At 55.6% G+C, this 13,948-nt stretch overlaps 6 protein-coding genes across 6 annotated transcripts in view; 2 read left to right on the top strand and 4 right to left on the bottom strand.

The window, feature by feature from the left end:
• The window catches only part of VDBG_08345 (conserved hypothetical protein), a gene marked incomplete at both ends in the record, with an annotated part of 1,314 nt that extends 701 nt beyond the window's left edge, over window positions 1-613 (bottom strand). Inside the window, one exon of the mRNA XM_003001254.1 lies at window positions 29-613. Within this exon, the coding sequence (XP_003001300.1) occupies window positions 29-613 (585 nt within the window). The remainder of the gene's footprint in view (window positions 1-28) is intronic.
• Window positions 614-1,741: 1,128 nt separating this feature from the next.
• On the bottom strand, window positions 1,742-2,943 carry VDBG_08344 (GTP-binding protein ryh1; the record flags this gene model as incomplete). The annotated part of the gene is made up of 4 exons (XM_003001253.1): window positions 1,742-1,797; window positions 2,214-2,343; window positions 2,494-2,507; window positions 2,559-2,943. The coding sequence occupies 4 exons, from the start codon at window positions 2,941-2,943 to the stop codon at window positions 1,742-1,744; spliced, it is 585 nt and encodes a 194-aa protein (XP_003001299.1).
• A 236-nt stretch (window positions 2,944-3,179) lies between these two features.
• On the top strand, window positions 3,180-4,610 carry VDBG_08343 (60S ribosome subunit biogenesis protein NOP53; the record flags this gene model as incomplete). Its single annotated transcript, XM_003001252.1, has 2 exons — window positions 3,180-3,331; window positions 3,416-4,610. The coding sequence occupies 2 exons, from the start codon at window positions 3,180-3,182 to the stop codon at window positions 4,608-4,610; spliced, it is 1,347 nt and encodes a 448-aa protein (XP_003001298.1).
• A 143-nt stretch (window positions 4,611-4,753) lies between these two features.
• Window positions 4,754-6,881, bottom strand: VDBG_08342 (external NADH-ubiquinone oxidoreductase; the record flags this gene model as incomplete). The annotated part of the gene is made up of 3 exons (XM_003001251.1): window positions 4,754-4,770; window positions 4,818-6,447; window positions 6,591-6,881. The coding sequence occupies 3 exons, from the start codon at window positions 6,879-6,881 to the stop codon at window positions 4,754-4,756; spliced, it is 1,938 nt and encodes a 645-aa protein (XP_003001297.1).
• A 2,454-nt stretch (window positions 6,882-9,335) lies between these two features.
• VDBG_08341 (uridine kinase) lies at window positions 9,336-11,280 on the bottom strand (the record flags this gene model as incomplete). Its single annotated transcript, XM_003001250.1, has 10 exons — window positions 9,336-9,914; window positions 9,968-10,199; window positions 10,254-10,295; window positions 10,347-10,374; window positions 10,421-10,506; window positions 10,555-10,585; window positions 10,648-10,792; window positions 10,866-10,915; window positions 10,975-11,052; window positions 11,110-11,280. 10 exons carry the CDS (start codon window positions 11,278-11,280, stop codon window positions 9,431-9,433), a joined length of 1,347 nt encoding a protein of 448 aa, XP_003001296.1.
• Window positions 11,281-12,410: 1,130 nt separating this feature from the next.
• Window positions 12,411-13,710, top strand: VDBG_08340 (conserved hypothetical protein; the record flags this gene model as incomplete). The annotated part of the gene is made up of 3 exons (XM_003001249.1): window positions 12,411-12,529; window positions 12,734-12,929; window positions 13,105-13,710. 3 exons carry the CDS (start codon window positions 12,411-12,413, stop codon window positions 13,546-13,548), a joined length of 759 nt encoding a protein of 252 aa, XP_003001295.1.
• Between the last annotated feature and the right edge of the window lie 238 nt (window positions 13,711-13,948).

The following is a 13,948-nucleotide window of genomic DNA, read 5'->3' as shown; positions in this document are numbered from 1 at the left end:
CGCGCGCGAAGAGGTCCTCGGCGTCGACCTTGCGGTTCTCAGGCACCCAGCCGCTCTCGCCGACGCGCTGCAGGACCTTCTGGGCGAACGCCATGACGACGAGTGCGAGGTAGACGCGCACGACGGTGAAGCCAATGACGAGGCCGAGGCTCGTCCACGACTCCTCAGGACCGATGTGCTTGGTCGAGCCGGGCACATCAGGTACGACGGGGGTACCAGTGGCGAGGGTCGCGTCGGGGACGGCGGAGTTGACCGAGATGGAGGAGCCATCGGCCGGGGAGGGGTGGCGCTCGAGCGCGGTTGAGTGGGCGAACCATGACAAGGCAAAAGCCGTGGTGTACGCTGCGTTGAGGACCGTGTCGATGATATAGAGCCAGGCGAGGGCTAGACATTCAAAGGGCGTCTGCTTGCGGATGTGTGGCAGCAGAGCGGCCGTGACGAGGAGGACGCCGAGGGAGTAGATGTACATGGAGAGCTGGAGGAGCGACAGAGAGTATCCCGTGAGGATGGCGAGCAGGCCGTAGAAACCCGTGAGCTTGTTGAAGATGAGCGTCAGGGTGATCATTTCGGTGCCATTTTGCAAGCTGATGAGGCCGAGGAAGGTCTGGGACATCGTTAGAGAATGGCTTTGAAAGACGCGACGTGAGACGGCGGCACGACGAGAGGGAACCGTACCTTAGGCCTAGGCAGCCACCCCCATGCGTTGAGCGCCATGATCTGTAGAGTCGTTTTTTCGTGTCGCGTCTAAGAAATATTGCAGTGTCGACCAGGGCGCGTAGGTTGTGTCGCAGATGATGTCGCTGGTGGTATCGCAGATGTGTTGGTGCAAATGGCAAATCAAGAAAGCTGCCAGGAGAAAACGATGATGGTTTGGCGGTCGAAGCGGATCTCTCGGTAATTAGGCCCAAGGCGAAGGAGCAATCCTGGCTGGGTGCCGGCTGGTCGCTGGTCAGCCGCTGGTAGGCTGCTGGCTGAGCGAAAGCGAACGCAGGGTCCAAGCCCATGACATAACCGGTCCACAATGGGGGGCAGGTCGCCGGCTGCCTCGGACTGTCACGCGACCGGCAGCCTGCATGAGACCGCTGGAGCCGGGCACCACCAGATGCCCGACGAGGAGAAACCTGGTCGTCTATGTTGTAGGTTTGTGGGCTATTGTCCGTTTTCTGAGTGATGAGCTCACGACAAGCAGTACGCTGTTGGATGTTCTTTGGCCAAAGCGGGTGTTCCAATCATTTCATGTCACCTGCTATAGATGCCCAAGTACCGAATTCGAGGGGCTTTACTCAAATCTCTCAGGGCAGATGTTCAAAGCTGTTACACAAGGGCATCTCAATTCAAAAGATCAAGTCAAAAGATAAAGGAAGTCTTGTCTAGAGATGATATGCAACAGATCGAGTAGAAACCCCGTGCGCCAGCATTGATCGTAGACCTAGGACCGTCGCCGGCGCCCTGCCCTCGACCGGCCCTGGTGCATATCCGGCCGGTAGGTGGGTGGAAACATGGCAGATCACAAGGACCCGGACTCAACTCGACTCAAACTGATTAAAATAAGGTAGGAGGTACTGTATGTACGAACGATCGTGAGCATGGTCTGCCAAATATGATACAAACTGAACCGATGAAAGCAGCCTCATTTGCACGCTATGCTTAAGATAGATATCCTGCCCCGGCGGCCCGTTCATCACAGCGTTGCATCTCGTAGTCCCAAAGGAGAGGGACAGGGGCGGCCCACACTGGCCGCTCAGCACGCGCACCCCTCCTGCGAGGACTGCTGCGTGTTGGTCTTGACGTCGATCACTGTGGCGCAGAACAGTCAGTAGGGACTCGAAACGGAATCTCTGAAGTGGCGGGACATACTCTGGTTAGCAGCCTGGGCGGCCGTGTCGGAGCCCTCCATGCCCGGCAGCGCCTGGGCTATCCTCTTGAAAAGCGTCTTGACGTTGTGGCCGAGCTTCGCGCTCGTCTCGACGAACATGAGGTTGTTCTTCTTGGCCTCGTCCTCGCCCTGCTGCGTCGTGACCTCGCGCTTCTCGTTCAAGTCCGTCTTGTTGCCGACAAGCACGATGATGACGTCGTTTCCGCGCTCGGCGCGCACGTCGTCTATCCACTTTTTGGTGTTCTGGAACGATTTCGCGTCTGCACAGATTAGTCCTTGAAGGTGCGTCGGAAAGGAGGGTACCGCGGAGGCTGTCCCAAGTCTGGGTTTGACGTACTCGAGATATCGTAGACAACCACGGCAACGCTAGAGTCTCGAATATAGGAGGGAATCAGACTCCTGAATCGCTCCTGGCCGGCGGTATCCCACAGTTGCAGGCGAACGGTGCGGTCCTCGAGGTACATCGTCTACAGCCGGTCAGCTCGGTCCATTGATACAGTTCTCGAGTTGGCATGCCTTGGAGAGGAAATCGATGCCGATTGTCGCCTGGTACATGTTGTCGAATGAATCATACATGAACCGTGTAATGAGTGACGTCTTGCCGACGCTCTGCTCACCCAAGAAGACGAGCCTGTGTAGTGTCAGCCGCTGCCGACCATCATCTCGTCACGACAATTCGTACTTGAACTTCTTGAGCGGGTTGTTGTAGGATCCGGACGCCATCGTGCCGGTGTTGCTGTCCTCTTAGCCTCGGTATGGGGGAGGGGCGGTGGATAGGGTTCGAAGGAGGGGAGAGAGGGGGGGCGACACGGCGCGGACGGTTCTTGTCGGTTCGCAAAAGTCGCAGCGGCGTTCAACGAAAAGTGTCGATTATGACAGTCGTTCGCACGCGTGATGCCGTCAAAGTCGGGGGGGAGGCGTCTCGAGAACAGCTTGGGTGAGGGCGCTGCGGGTTGCAAGGGGAAAGGAGGTCTGCAGGTCTGGAGCTTTCCATTCTCGTGCCTCTCGACCTTGGCGGCGGTCATTCCGAGCGATTGGTGGAGATGCACGTCGATAAGATAAGGCATTGTTCCCACTCTAAAATCGACTGGGGGAAGTTTACTCGATGGCTCCACATTCCGCTCACGTGCCGATTAGATTGGCCCATGGAAAAAAATCCAGAATCCCCGCCGACCCTGAAGCAGGTGGCAGACCGACGATTTTGGTGTACATGCAGAACTAAAACTGCCTTTCGTCTTATCTGCAGCCAGCAAAAGTTCGCCATTGCCAGCTTTTGTCTCTCCACCATCACCAAACCACCACGATGCCCGTTCTCAAACCCCTCTCGGGGTCGACCGAAGCGCCCCAACAGCACAAGCAACCGTCAAGGAAAGGCAAGAAGGCATGGAGGAAAAATGTCGACCTCACCGAAGTTGAGCAAGGCCTCAACGCCCTCAACGACGAAATCATCCGAGGGTAAGAGAGAGGGCCCAATTCTCCCCGGCCCGTTGCCTGGGCCATACTTCCACATGAAGCCCCGCCCGGCTAACAGAAAACCAGTGGTGTCGCCGCCGAGAAGGACTCAGCCGACCTCTTCGCCATCGACACCGTCGGCGAGACGGACCCCAAGAAGAAGCAGCGCGTGACCAAGACGCTGCGCGCCGACGAGATCATCGCCCAACGCTCCGCCGTCCCCGCCGTGTCCCTGCGCAAGCGGCCCGCCCCCAAGACCTCGGACGGCCTGCTCCCGACGAAGCGCGCCCGCAAGACTGGGTGTCGGCCGCCGAGCTCGCGCGCCTGCGCCGCGTCGCCGACGGCCAGGCGCCCTCGACATCGACGTCAGCCCGCGACCTACGACGTCTGGGCGGCGCCGCCGCCCGTCGAGAAGCCCGTCGTCGAGCGGGCCGAGGACAACTTTATCCCCGAGAAGGAAATGCCCAAGCCCCCGCGCACGCTGCGCCACAAGCCCGTCTCGCTCGCGGCGTCGGGCAAGACGGTCCGCGCCGTGGCCAAGCCCAAGGGCGGCCACAGTTACAACCCCCTCTTCGAGGACTACGCCGCCCGCCTCGAGGTCGAGTCGGCCAAGGCCGTCGAGGTCGAGAAGAAGCGCCTCGCCAAGGAGGAGGAGACGCGCCTGCGCGAGGAGGCTATTGCCCGGTCCGCTGCCGAGGCCGACGCCGCCGAGGCGCGCGCCAACCTCTCCGAGTGGGACGAGGATTCGGCCTGGGAGGGCTTCGAGACGGATGCTGAGGGGTCGGATGCCGAGGGTGTATCGGCGGCGAGCAAGCCGCGCAAGCGCAAGACAACGGTCCAGCGCAACAGAATCAAGCGCCGCAAGGCCGAGGAGGGTCTGAAGAAGCACGAGTCCAAGATCAAAGCCCGCGACGAGCAGACGAAACGCATCAGGGAGATTGCGTCCGAGATTGCCGAGCGCGACGCCTTTGTGCAGGCCCTGGTTGCGCAACAGGCCGAAGTCGACTCTTCGGAGGAGGAGGACGACGGCGCCGGCGAGGTCGCGCTGCGGAGGAAGAAGCTCGGCAAGAGCAAGCTGCCCGAGGGTGACCTCGAGCTCGTTCTTCCGGATGAGCTGCAGGACTCGCTCCGCAGGCTGCGGCCCGAAGGTAACCTGCTCAAGGACAGGTACAGGAGCTTGCTGGTGCGTGGCAAGGTCGAGAGCCGCAGGAGGATCGCCTTCCACAAGGCGCCAAAGGTCAAGTACTCGGAGAAGTGGTCGTACAAGGATTTCAGGTTATAGATGCAGGGGAACAAGGACGTCGCTTCATAACGCAGCGTGAATACATAAGCCGGGCTGGCTGTAATGACCTATTTGACATGTGTCCCGGTCCTCCTGTCCATGAAATCAGAAACTATCGCACATAATGCTCCTTGAAAACGCTTCTAATACGCAACCAAATCTGTGACTCGTTAGTAAAGGCCGTCAATCCTGAGCGACGCAACGTACCTCTGCCGAACAAACCCCGCTTCGCCCAGTCCATTGCCAGCAGCATCCTCGTGCGGAAACTCACGCTCTGCGCGAAATACACCGAACGCCAGGCGTACACAGCCCACAATCCGCCCGTAATATTCCAGCCCTGGCCGAGATCGAACACGGCCGAGTTGCCGATATAGGCCAGGCTGCCGAGGTGGTGGTACTCAAACGCCCTGTAGACAACAGTGTCAATGTCGCCGTCCTGGATCTCGTTCTGCCTCAGCGCGTCGGCTGTGCGTGCCATCTTGTTGAACTTGTGCGCAAGATACTGGCCTTGTTGGTGAGCACGCTGAGCCGTTGCGGGCAAACTGGTGAGCTTGGAGTCAATCTGCTTCAGCAGCTCCCGAAGTTCGCCAAAGTCGAGGGTACCGGACTGATCCTTGTCAAACTGAGCAAACAGCTTGTCAACGCGCTTCAGGTGGCCAATAGCTTGTGGGAATCGCTTCTTAATGTCAGAGGCGACGTCACGCCAGTCGCTGAAATGCAGTTCAAGGGTCTCGGGGTCCTTGCCGCGCTTCCATGCAAGGTTACGGAGGAATGTCACGATATGATCGGCAACGTTGTTCTGGACCGTAGAGCAATCGCCAATGGCATAGACATCGCCCAGGGGCGCACCGTTGAGGCGAAGATGGGTGTCCGTCTCGAGGGCATGCCGGTTCGTCTGCATGCTGCCTAGCTTTTCCGAGAGACGTTTGCAGAATTCCGTCTGAGAAACACCAGTGGACCAGAGGCAGAAGCCCATGGGGATCTCTTTCGTGACGATGCTACCGTCATCCTGTCGCTGTGTGTAGATGATTTTGTCGGGCTGGACCTCCTGAACGCGAGAGTTGATTTGTACGTCAACCTGGTCGCGTGCAAAACGAGCTTCGGCATACTTGGAGACTGCCTCGTCATAGGTGTTGAGGATGTGACTACGGCTCTGGATCAGGTGCACCGAGATTTGGTTGCGCAGGAGGCGAGGGAAGTTCTCCGTCAGGTCCTCGTTCAAAAGGTCGAAGAGCTCAGCCGCGAACTCGACACCCGTGGGGCCGCCGCCGCTGACGACGAAAGATAGGAGGCGTTTGCGCTCCTCATCGGTGGTTGTCGGTAGGCAAGACTTTTCGAGGTTGCGGATGATCGAGTTGCGGATCAACCGCGCATCGTTGATGTCCTTGAGAAAGTGGGCGTTCTCCAGTCCCTTGACACCGTGGGGGTTCGTCGTTGAACCCACGGCAATGACAAGCTTGTCGTATGGAACGTAGAATCTCGTCACGTTCCCTTGCTTGTCCTCTTGAGACACCTCGACGAGCTTGTGGGAGAACTCGACGTTCTCCGCCTTGGCGCGAACAAAGTGTCCATTGACACGGGCGAGAACTCTGCGGATAGGCTCAACGAGAGAGCGGAGCTCCAGGGTGCCGACAGTGGCGGAGGGCAGCATGGGCGTGAAAAGAAAGTAGTTCTTGGGCGAGATGACCGTCACGTGGTAGTCATCGGGGTGCAGCGCCTTGAGCATGGCAACGCCACCCCATCCGCCACCGAGGATGACGAGCTTGGGCTTGTCCTTCTGATTCTGCTTCGTCTCATGGTCAGAGTCGTCGATGAAGACTTCGGCGATTGGCAGGTTCTTTGGGCCCGCCAATTCGGGGGTTCAAGGCCATCTGCGAGACGGTGATGTCCATGCCGGTCGTATGTTCCTTGTATGTCGAGGCATCGTAAATGAAGAAGCCGACGACGCTAACGCCGACAAAGGCAACAGAGATACCAAACCCAGGCTGCCGCCCGATAGGCAAAGTTCCAGGCCCTTGACTTGACCTGGGGTAGAGGCTTTCCGGATATGGGCCGGACAGAAGCCTTGGGGGCCTTGTGGGCGTCGAAGAAGAACGGCGTCAGGGAGGTTCGGGCTTGGGACCGCGGGGGGACATTCGCGTATGATCTTGATTGCAGAGTAGTCAAAGGTTGCGATCGGCCAGCGAGGCAGTGCGGTCCTGTGATGCCTCGATACTGTCGTGTTGCGCGTGCCAGGCGGACAGGCGCCGCTGTCGCCGTGGCGGGGCGCATTCTATGAGGTGGTGGTTGGGTTGTCGGTTCTCGCGGTGGGAAGGTGTCAGTCCATCAGCAGAGCAAGTGAACGAGCGTGTGTCGAGGAGATTAGAACTGCGCGCTTCGGGGATTGAGAGCGCTGTAGCAGGCTACGACTGGGTTGCAAAAGAAAAATCGCTTCGAGGTGATTGAGAGGGAAAAGAAGTCGGAGCTACCTCAGCTTGTGGCAGGAGACGAGCGGAATGGTGGTTGGTCGATCGAGTCGGTGCTGGCTGCTACAGGCTAGTGTGGTGGTGATGATGGCCGCTATCATTGACCCAGCCAGGACCCAGCCAGAGCTCCAATCCCTGCTCTCCAGACGTCATTGACCCGCAGCACGGCGCTACCTCGCCGCACACTCAGAGTGGAAGCACAGGCACTAGCCGCCGCAAAATCAGGAGAGGCCAAGCATGCAACAGTCGATGCTCGAGCTTTGCATCTCAACCCCAATGGCTCCGGTACTTGACACTTAAGTGACTTCATCCATAGCCTTCGCAGGGCCTTGGGTTCTTAATGAGGTATCTTTGATTTTGTTTATTTGATTTCTCCGGAGAAAACATCATTGGGCATGCATGCACAAGGCCTCGGCCAAAAGAAATGGGGCGGCCGCGCTTGGATAACACCAGCTTTACGAACAACTTGCTTTAGTAGCTCCACATGACGCCGGTCTTCCCGGACTGAAGGTGCCGGCCTGCCGACCTCCGTCTTCACGGCCGAGCAGCGTACCGAGAGACCGACGTGCGAGCCAATTGATCATGTCAGACACATCGTGTTTTCTAGACCGAGCTCGAAAGGCTACAGCCGAGGGCTCCTTTCGCCGTCAGGTCGCTCGTTCCGTTGATGAGGTCATCTCTGAGCTAAAACCACGCAGACCACAAAGACAGCTTTCCGATCAGAGCTCACCAACATCCCTACACAGAGTCCACATAGACAAAGTATCTCCCAGCCAATTGACAGGATGACACACTTTGTCTCATGATTCGAGAAGTGATCTGGACCGGCTTCCCTCGTCAAGAGGATTCAATGATGTTAGCAGCTGGTCATCACAAGCTTCAGGATGATGCTGGGCATGAATTACGAACCGACCATGTTCGCACGCTACAACTTCCTACCCTCCAGAGTAGCATCTCTCTGGAGATAACCACGTGCTGTGAAGACTTGTCACACCATACCTCTGACATCTTTCTCATTTACCGGCCGATATGCATTTCAGTGAAGCTGTCAATTGGATATTTTGTACAAGGTATCGGCACGGTCAGAGCTTTATAAGATTACAGGTCAAAGTCTACAAATGGTCTCAGACCTTTTTGACTATGTACTCGATATAATAAAATTTAAAACTCTCTGCTGTAGGAAAATACAGCGTTGAAATGACTTTGTTCATGAATTTGAGAAATTTTGAACCTGGTTGTCTGAACGAACGAACAACCACTCAGGAGCCGTCTAGGCCGTGAGGACTTGGTGACTTTGCAGGAGCCTTTTCCTATAGGCCACATTCTGAATAAGTGTCTCACATCTCCCCCAATCGGAGGATAGTAGATGAACTTTACTCAAATATGATAATGATATGCTTAAGTTAGGACAAGATAACTTTGTCGCCCACCACTACATTGCGCCATATTATCTGCACCCACACCCACAATGTCGAGCATTCAGGGTTCAAGTAAATACATCCAGCGAAGTCGAAGTGAAGTTTGTGCGGCGAAACATTAGTATCCCTGAATGAACTCATGATCGCCGTACCACTCATGCGGGCCCAAGATATCTAGCCCAATTGTACTCTGATCTCTCATCCAGCGAAGACGGAGTGTATATGCTCCTAATGCAATGCTGAGCCATGTTTGCGCTCGTCGGCAATTCTGACAGGTCGCAACAGGAAGGTTCTAGAGTGCCTCTTGGACCTTCTGGAGAACAACGACAAACACATCAGTGACTGAAGGTTGACACGCTGGAGAAGGGAAGCTTCAGCCCGGCGCGTGGAGGTACGAGGGAGCCAGTCAATAGACCAGCAGACTTACGATTATCCGTAAAAAAAACCTTGTTGTTGACGCGAGGCTGAAGTTCGTATTTCGTACGACCAGGTATTTACGAGCCTCGAAGGACATCCTTCAGACGGACCAGGCTTAGCCATCAGAACTGTGATGAAGTCGACCGTGACTCCAAGACCCAAATTTCGCCCGAGGGCTACGGTGGTCGTCCAAAGAATCTTGGAGCTGAACAGAGATCAGGAGATACGGTTAGGCCCAAGCTATTGTCCAAAGTCGCACAAATCTCAGACGTTCCGGCCTTGGTTTACAACGAGTTTTGACTGCAAGCGGTGGCTATTGCTGAATTGCATCTCTGATGCTCAAGGGTCCTCGCTGTGAGGCGCTGGTTCACAGCGAAGCAGCAAGCTGAGATCGACACAAAGATCAGGAATCACGCAAAAATGGCTGGCATGAAAATTATTTCTCTCATGCCAGGCGACCTAGTTAATCCTTCGCCCTGCTCATTTCCCATTGCTCAACCCATCCTCATTCAGTCGTCAATTAGCACCGGAAGTACCTCTTCTCCACCCAACGGTTCTCACTGTCGGGCAGCATGTTACACAGCACGACAGATATACCGGGGAAGACTTTGGTCAACCGGTGCACGCCTAGCTTGCCAGCATGATAGCACGCTAGCACGATGTTCTCTTGCGCAACGCCGTGGTCAACGAGTACCTGCACGGCCATCAGCGCCGCACCGCCGCTGGCCATCTGTGTGTCGATCAAGAGCACACTTTCGCTCTTCTCGATTTGGCTAGGAAGCTTCAGGTAGTGCAGCTCTGGCTCGCCAGTTCGCACGTTCGACTGGACGAGGATACGCCCGGTGCGGCAGTCGGGGATCAGTCTATGCAGTGCCGTCTCAAACGCGGCGCCGCCACGGAGCACGAGCACTGCCGTAACCTCACCCTTGGCCTGGAGACCCTTGTACTTGTAGCCCGCGGGCGTCTCTGCGTCGTACTCCTTGAATCGGACATTGTTGAGTGCCCTGATATCGTCAGTCTTTACTTTCGGGTATGGTGAAGGTAGGCAGCGGCGTACTTCTCAACCAGGAGACAGGCCAGCCTGTCGAAGTAAAAGATGAAATCCTCGGCAGAGGTATCAATGTCTTGGAGAATCGTGTTCATGCCCCGCAACTGTGGCGTCTGATCAAGGATGAAGACCTTGTCAGACAGCGGCTCTGCAGCTGCGTCGATCTCGAGTTGAGTCAAGGCGGCACGGTGATGCGTTGACTTTTCAAGCAGCTTTCGCTCAATGTACTGAACCACCATGGCTGATGAATGTCAGTTTCGCCACGCATGGCGTGGTCATCGGCGGGCAAGCTTACTCATAGCAACGTGGTTCTCAATACCACGAGGAACGATGACATCTACTTCCGGTTAATCGGTGTAGAAGACCCCTGGAACGTGATGCGACTTACCAGCCACCTTGCGTTGCGGCTCGACATACTACGCCCAATCAGCAGCCCTTCATGCAGTGAGCTGAGATTCCTACCTTCTCGAAATTGGGCTTGACGAATCCAAACCACTGCTTCATGATACCCTCGACGTCACGATCGCGTTCCCTGACATCGCGAAGAACTGTAGGGTATAAGCAGGTGTCATGGCAGTGGAGCCTAAGGTTCATACCTCGTCTAGAGAGGCATGTGTCGGGATCGGCCTCGCAGAAAATCTGGAACCGTCAGCACCAGTCTTTGGCCTAACGTAGTAGGGTGGCAATGCCTTCATGTCCAGTAGGTCCAAAATACGTTGGTCGTACAGGGCAAAGATGCCCTCGAGGATCAAAACATGTGGTGAATAAATCGTGGTAGAATGGTCCAGACGCTGGTGCTTGGCGAAAGAGTAGACAGGAATCTCTGCCCTCTTACTGTTCATCATTAGTCAGTGGCCTAGGCATGCTGCATCTTGTCTTATGCAAGGAAACATTGAGCGATACGCACCCAGCCTTGAGGTCTCGAAGACACTGCGTCAAGACATCAAAGTCGATAGCCTACACACTATTATTAAGCACACAATTCTTCACTTGGGAAGTTAGGCGGATGGATCTACCTCTGGGGAGTCGAAGTCGAAGTCGTTGTTGAACGCTTTCTTGGATTGCTCCGGCGTCAAAGGGTTATAGAAGGAATCCTTCTCATGTTAGACAAGACCGATCCTCTCAGCCACTCGACTCAGGTGAACGCTTACCATGGACAAGATGACGACCCACGGCAGGTTCAGCTTCTTGCAAAAGGCATGCGCCAGCGTCGACTTGCCAGAGCCCGACGAGCCTGCAATGCCAATGATAGACACATCGGCCCAGGGAGGTGCATAATGAAGGCGTTTCTGCACCGTGACATGAGATTCGTTGGCGGCCATGGTAGGCTGGCAGTTGTGTCTCCCAGATCACAGACAGATCAGCGAGTGAGAAGCCGCGGGGTAGTTGGATCGGTGGCTGAAGATAAGGTAGGCTGGATGGCCACACGGCGTGATTCGAGAACAGAAGCCGACAAGATTTGTCAGTGCGAAGACGTGGACTCAAACAGCCGGCGAGACGTAAGCTCTTGAACACAAAGCACAGATGCAGATGCAGCGCTTCGGTACCCGTCATCGGGCGCCCTCCGAAGTTCAGATTCTGACAATTGAGGCCCAGAAGAGGAGTGGGAGGGTGATAAACAGATAAGAAAGCCCTGTCAAGATAGCTTTGTGGAGTCTAGACCGCTGAAACGGGGGAAAAGCTCGGCACAGGCTATGCCTGCGAAGATGGTCTGGTAGACAGAGAAAGAGAGCTTCAAGAGCTGGAGACTGTTGCCTACTTGGAGGAGAACATTGAACAGAGAGGAGAGAGGTTCTTGGTCGACATCAATGGGTTGAAGACGCAGAGCTGCAGGTCGCGTGAGGCCACTCCCCGTCACATGGAGGCAGGATCATCACCTCTCACACTGTATTTACAGGGCGCTTTTGGCGCTCCTAGCGCTTTCAGGCAGGTGGTAGCCTTCAGCCGTCCTTCGCTCAGCGACACGGCACGAGCTGGTCAGGGCAAAGAAGTGCAGGCCGCCGTCGCCAACGAAAGCAGAAGCCCCATTCTGCGTTAGGTCAAGCCCGGACACGCTCTGATTGGCAGCCTCGTGCCGGGAAATCCACACCAGGCCCTGCACCTGCTTTCAAATAAAGCCTACGTTGCACCCGTTTTGCATTCCTTTCCTCACTCCCATTTCGTCTTCACCTTCGCCTTCATTCTTCTGTCCCAGCCTGCTTTCGCCATCGAACAGCCTGGGCCCAAATGTTCCACCTCAAACCCCCCTAGCTGTCACTTCTTCGGCGTCAGAATCTCCTCGATCACGACTGCTCCTAGAACCAACTCACCCTACCCAGACCCCACACCTCCCACCGCATGTCTGGACTGCCAGATCCCAACGATCCCGTCTCCGTCGCTGCTTGGAACAGAGCAGCTGCCAGTCTCGTTCGCGAGACGCGCCAGAGAATCATGGTTCGTCAGCTTTGACATCATGGGCGATGCCTCGGCATTTGCTAAGACGTCCGTTCTTCAGACTTCGTCAGCGTCAACAGCTACGCCAATGAAGCACTCGTTTGAGGAGCGCGTCGATGACGTGAAGTCGCCTAAGAGGTTTGTGCCCTCTCCTCTTCTGCTCCAGCCTTCCCCATCCACCACCAACACCAAAATGATGAACAACTATCACAATGGGAATCTCTCCTAGCAATTCCGTGCGGAGAAAGTCGATATAAATTTTGCCTGAACCTATTTTGTCTCGTCTCATGCCTCTACGACACGTAACTGGTTTCAACATCATGCTGACTTGGCTTTCCCCAGCGACATTAACTCACTCATCTTCGATTACCTGATGATGGAAGGCTACCCTAATGCTGCGGCAAAGTTCAGCAAGGAGGCCAATCTCCAGCCACATCAGGCCGACGACACGATCCAACTGCGACAGCAGATCCAGCACTCTATCCATATCGGTAGCGTGCAGTCAGCGATAGAGGCCTTGAATGATCTCGATCCTGAGGTAAGACGCTCTCCTCCTTTCCTCTGTCTTGCTATGATTAGAACACGAGTTTTACATGCACCACTCATATGATCTTCGGATCGTGATGAGAAACAACCACTTTTTACTGAGCAAACACCTCATTTCTTCGTTTTTAAGTACCCGCTGAGAGGACTGGATCTAACAAATTCGTCAGATACTGGATCGCGACCCTACCCTGCACTTCGCGCTGTTACGTCTGCAGTTGGTTGAGCGCATCCGCTCCTCCACCGCATCGTCGGACGAAATTGCTACGCTCGAGTTCGCCCAGACCCATCTGGCCCCTCGTGCTGTGACTGATCCTCGATTTCTCAACGATCTCGAAGAGACCATGGCCTTGCTAGTAGTGCCGCGTACTAGCCTGGAGCCCCAGCAAGCCGCCATCCTTCATCCTGATCTGAGGAGGGAAGTCGCGGACAACGTCAACAAGGCTGTTCTTCAGCGCATGTCTGAGCGTCGAGAAGCGTCCATTCGCGAGCTCGTGAGGATGAGAGCCTGGGCGGAGCAGACTGCCCGTGCCAGCAAGAAGTCCCTCCCTGAGAGGTTGGACATCGGCCTGAACCGCCCTGATGAGGGACACGAGTCTATGCTCATCACCTAAAGAGTCAAACCTTTGCATGCTAGGGGTCATCCCACATTGCGGGAACCGACGTTGCCAGCCCCCAAGTAATTGTGCAAACGTCCTGAGGACTTGGCGGAATGGAGCGAATTAGACTTGACAGAGCTCGATACACTCTATCATCAATGATACCAAATCAACTACTTTTGACACAAGATATCTGTGGCGAACCATTGTTGTGATGCTGCTTGTTTTGGGGCCTTGCGTGTAAAATGAATCCAATCGCTGTACTAGAGCAGCTTCCTAGGCATTCAAGACAGTAACCTTCATCTCGTGACGCGCTGCCGCCTGTTGCCGTCTGTGCCCAATCCATCGCCAATCGTCTGTATCGCTAACTCCGCCTGCTTCTTCTTGAATACGTGGTTCAGCCGCAAGGTCTGAA

This window comes from Verticillium alfalfae, genomic scaffold (genome assembly GCF_000150825.1).
Source record: "Verticillium alfalfae VaMs.102 supercont1.12 genomic scaffold, whole genome shotgun sequence".
NCBI lineage: Eukaryota > Fungi > Ascomycota > Sordariomycetes > Glomerellales > Plectosphaerellaceae > Verticillium > Verticillium alfalfae.
This window is presented reverse-complemented; position numbering and strand designations above follow the sequence as displayed.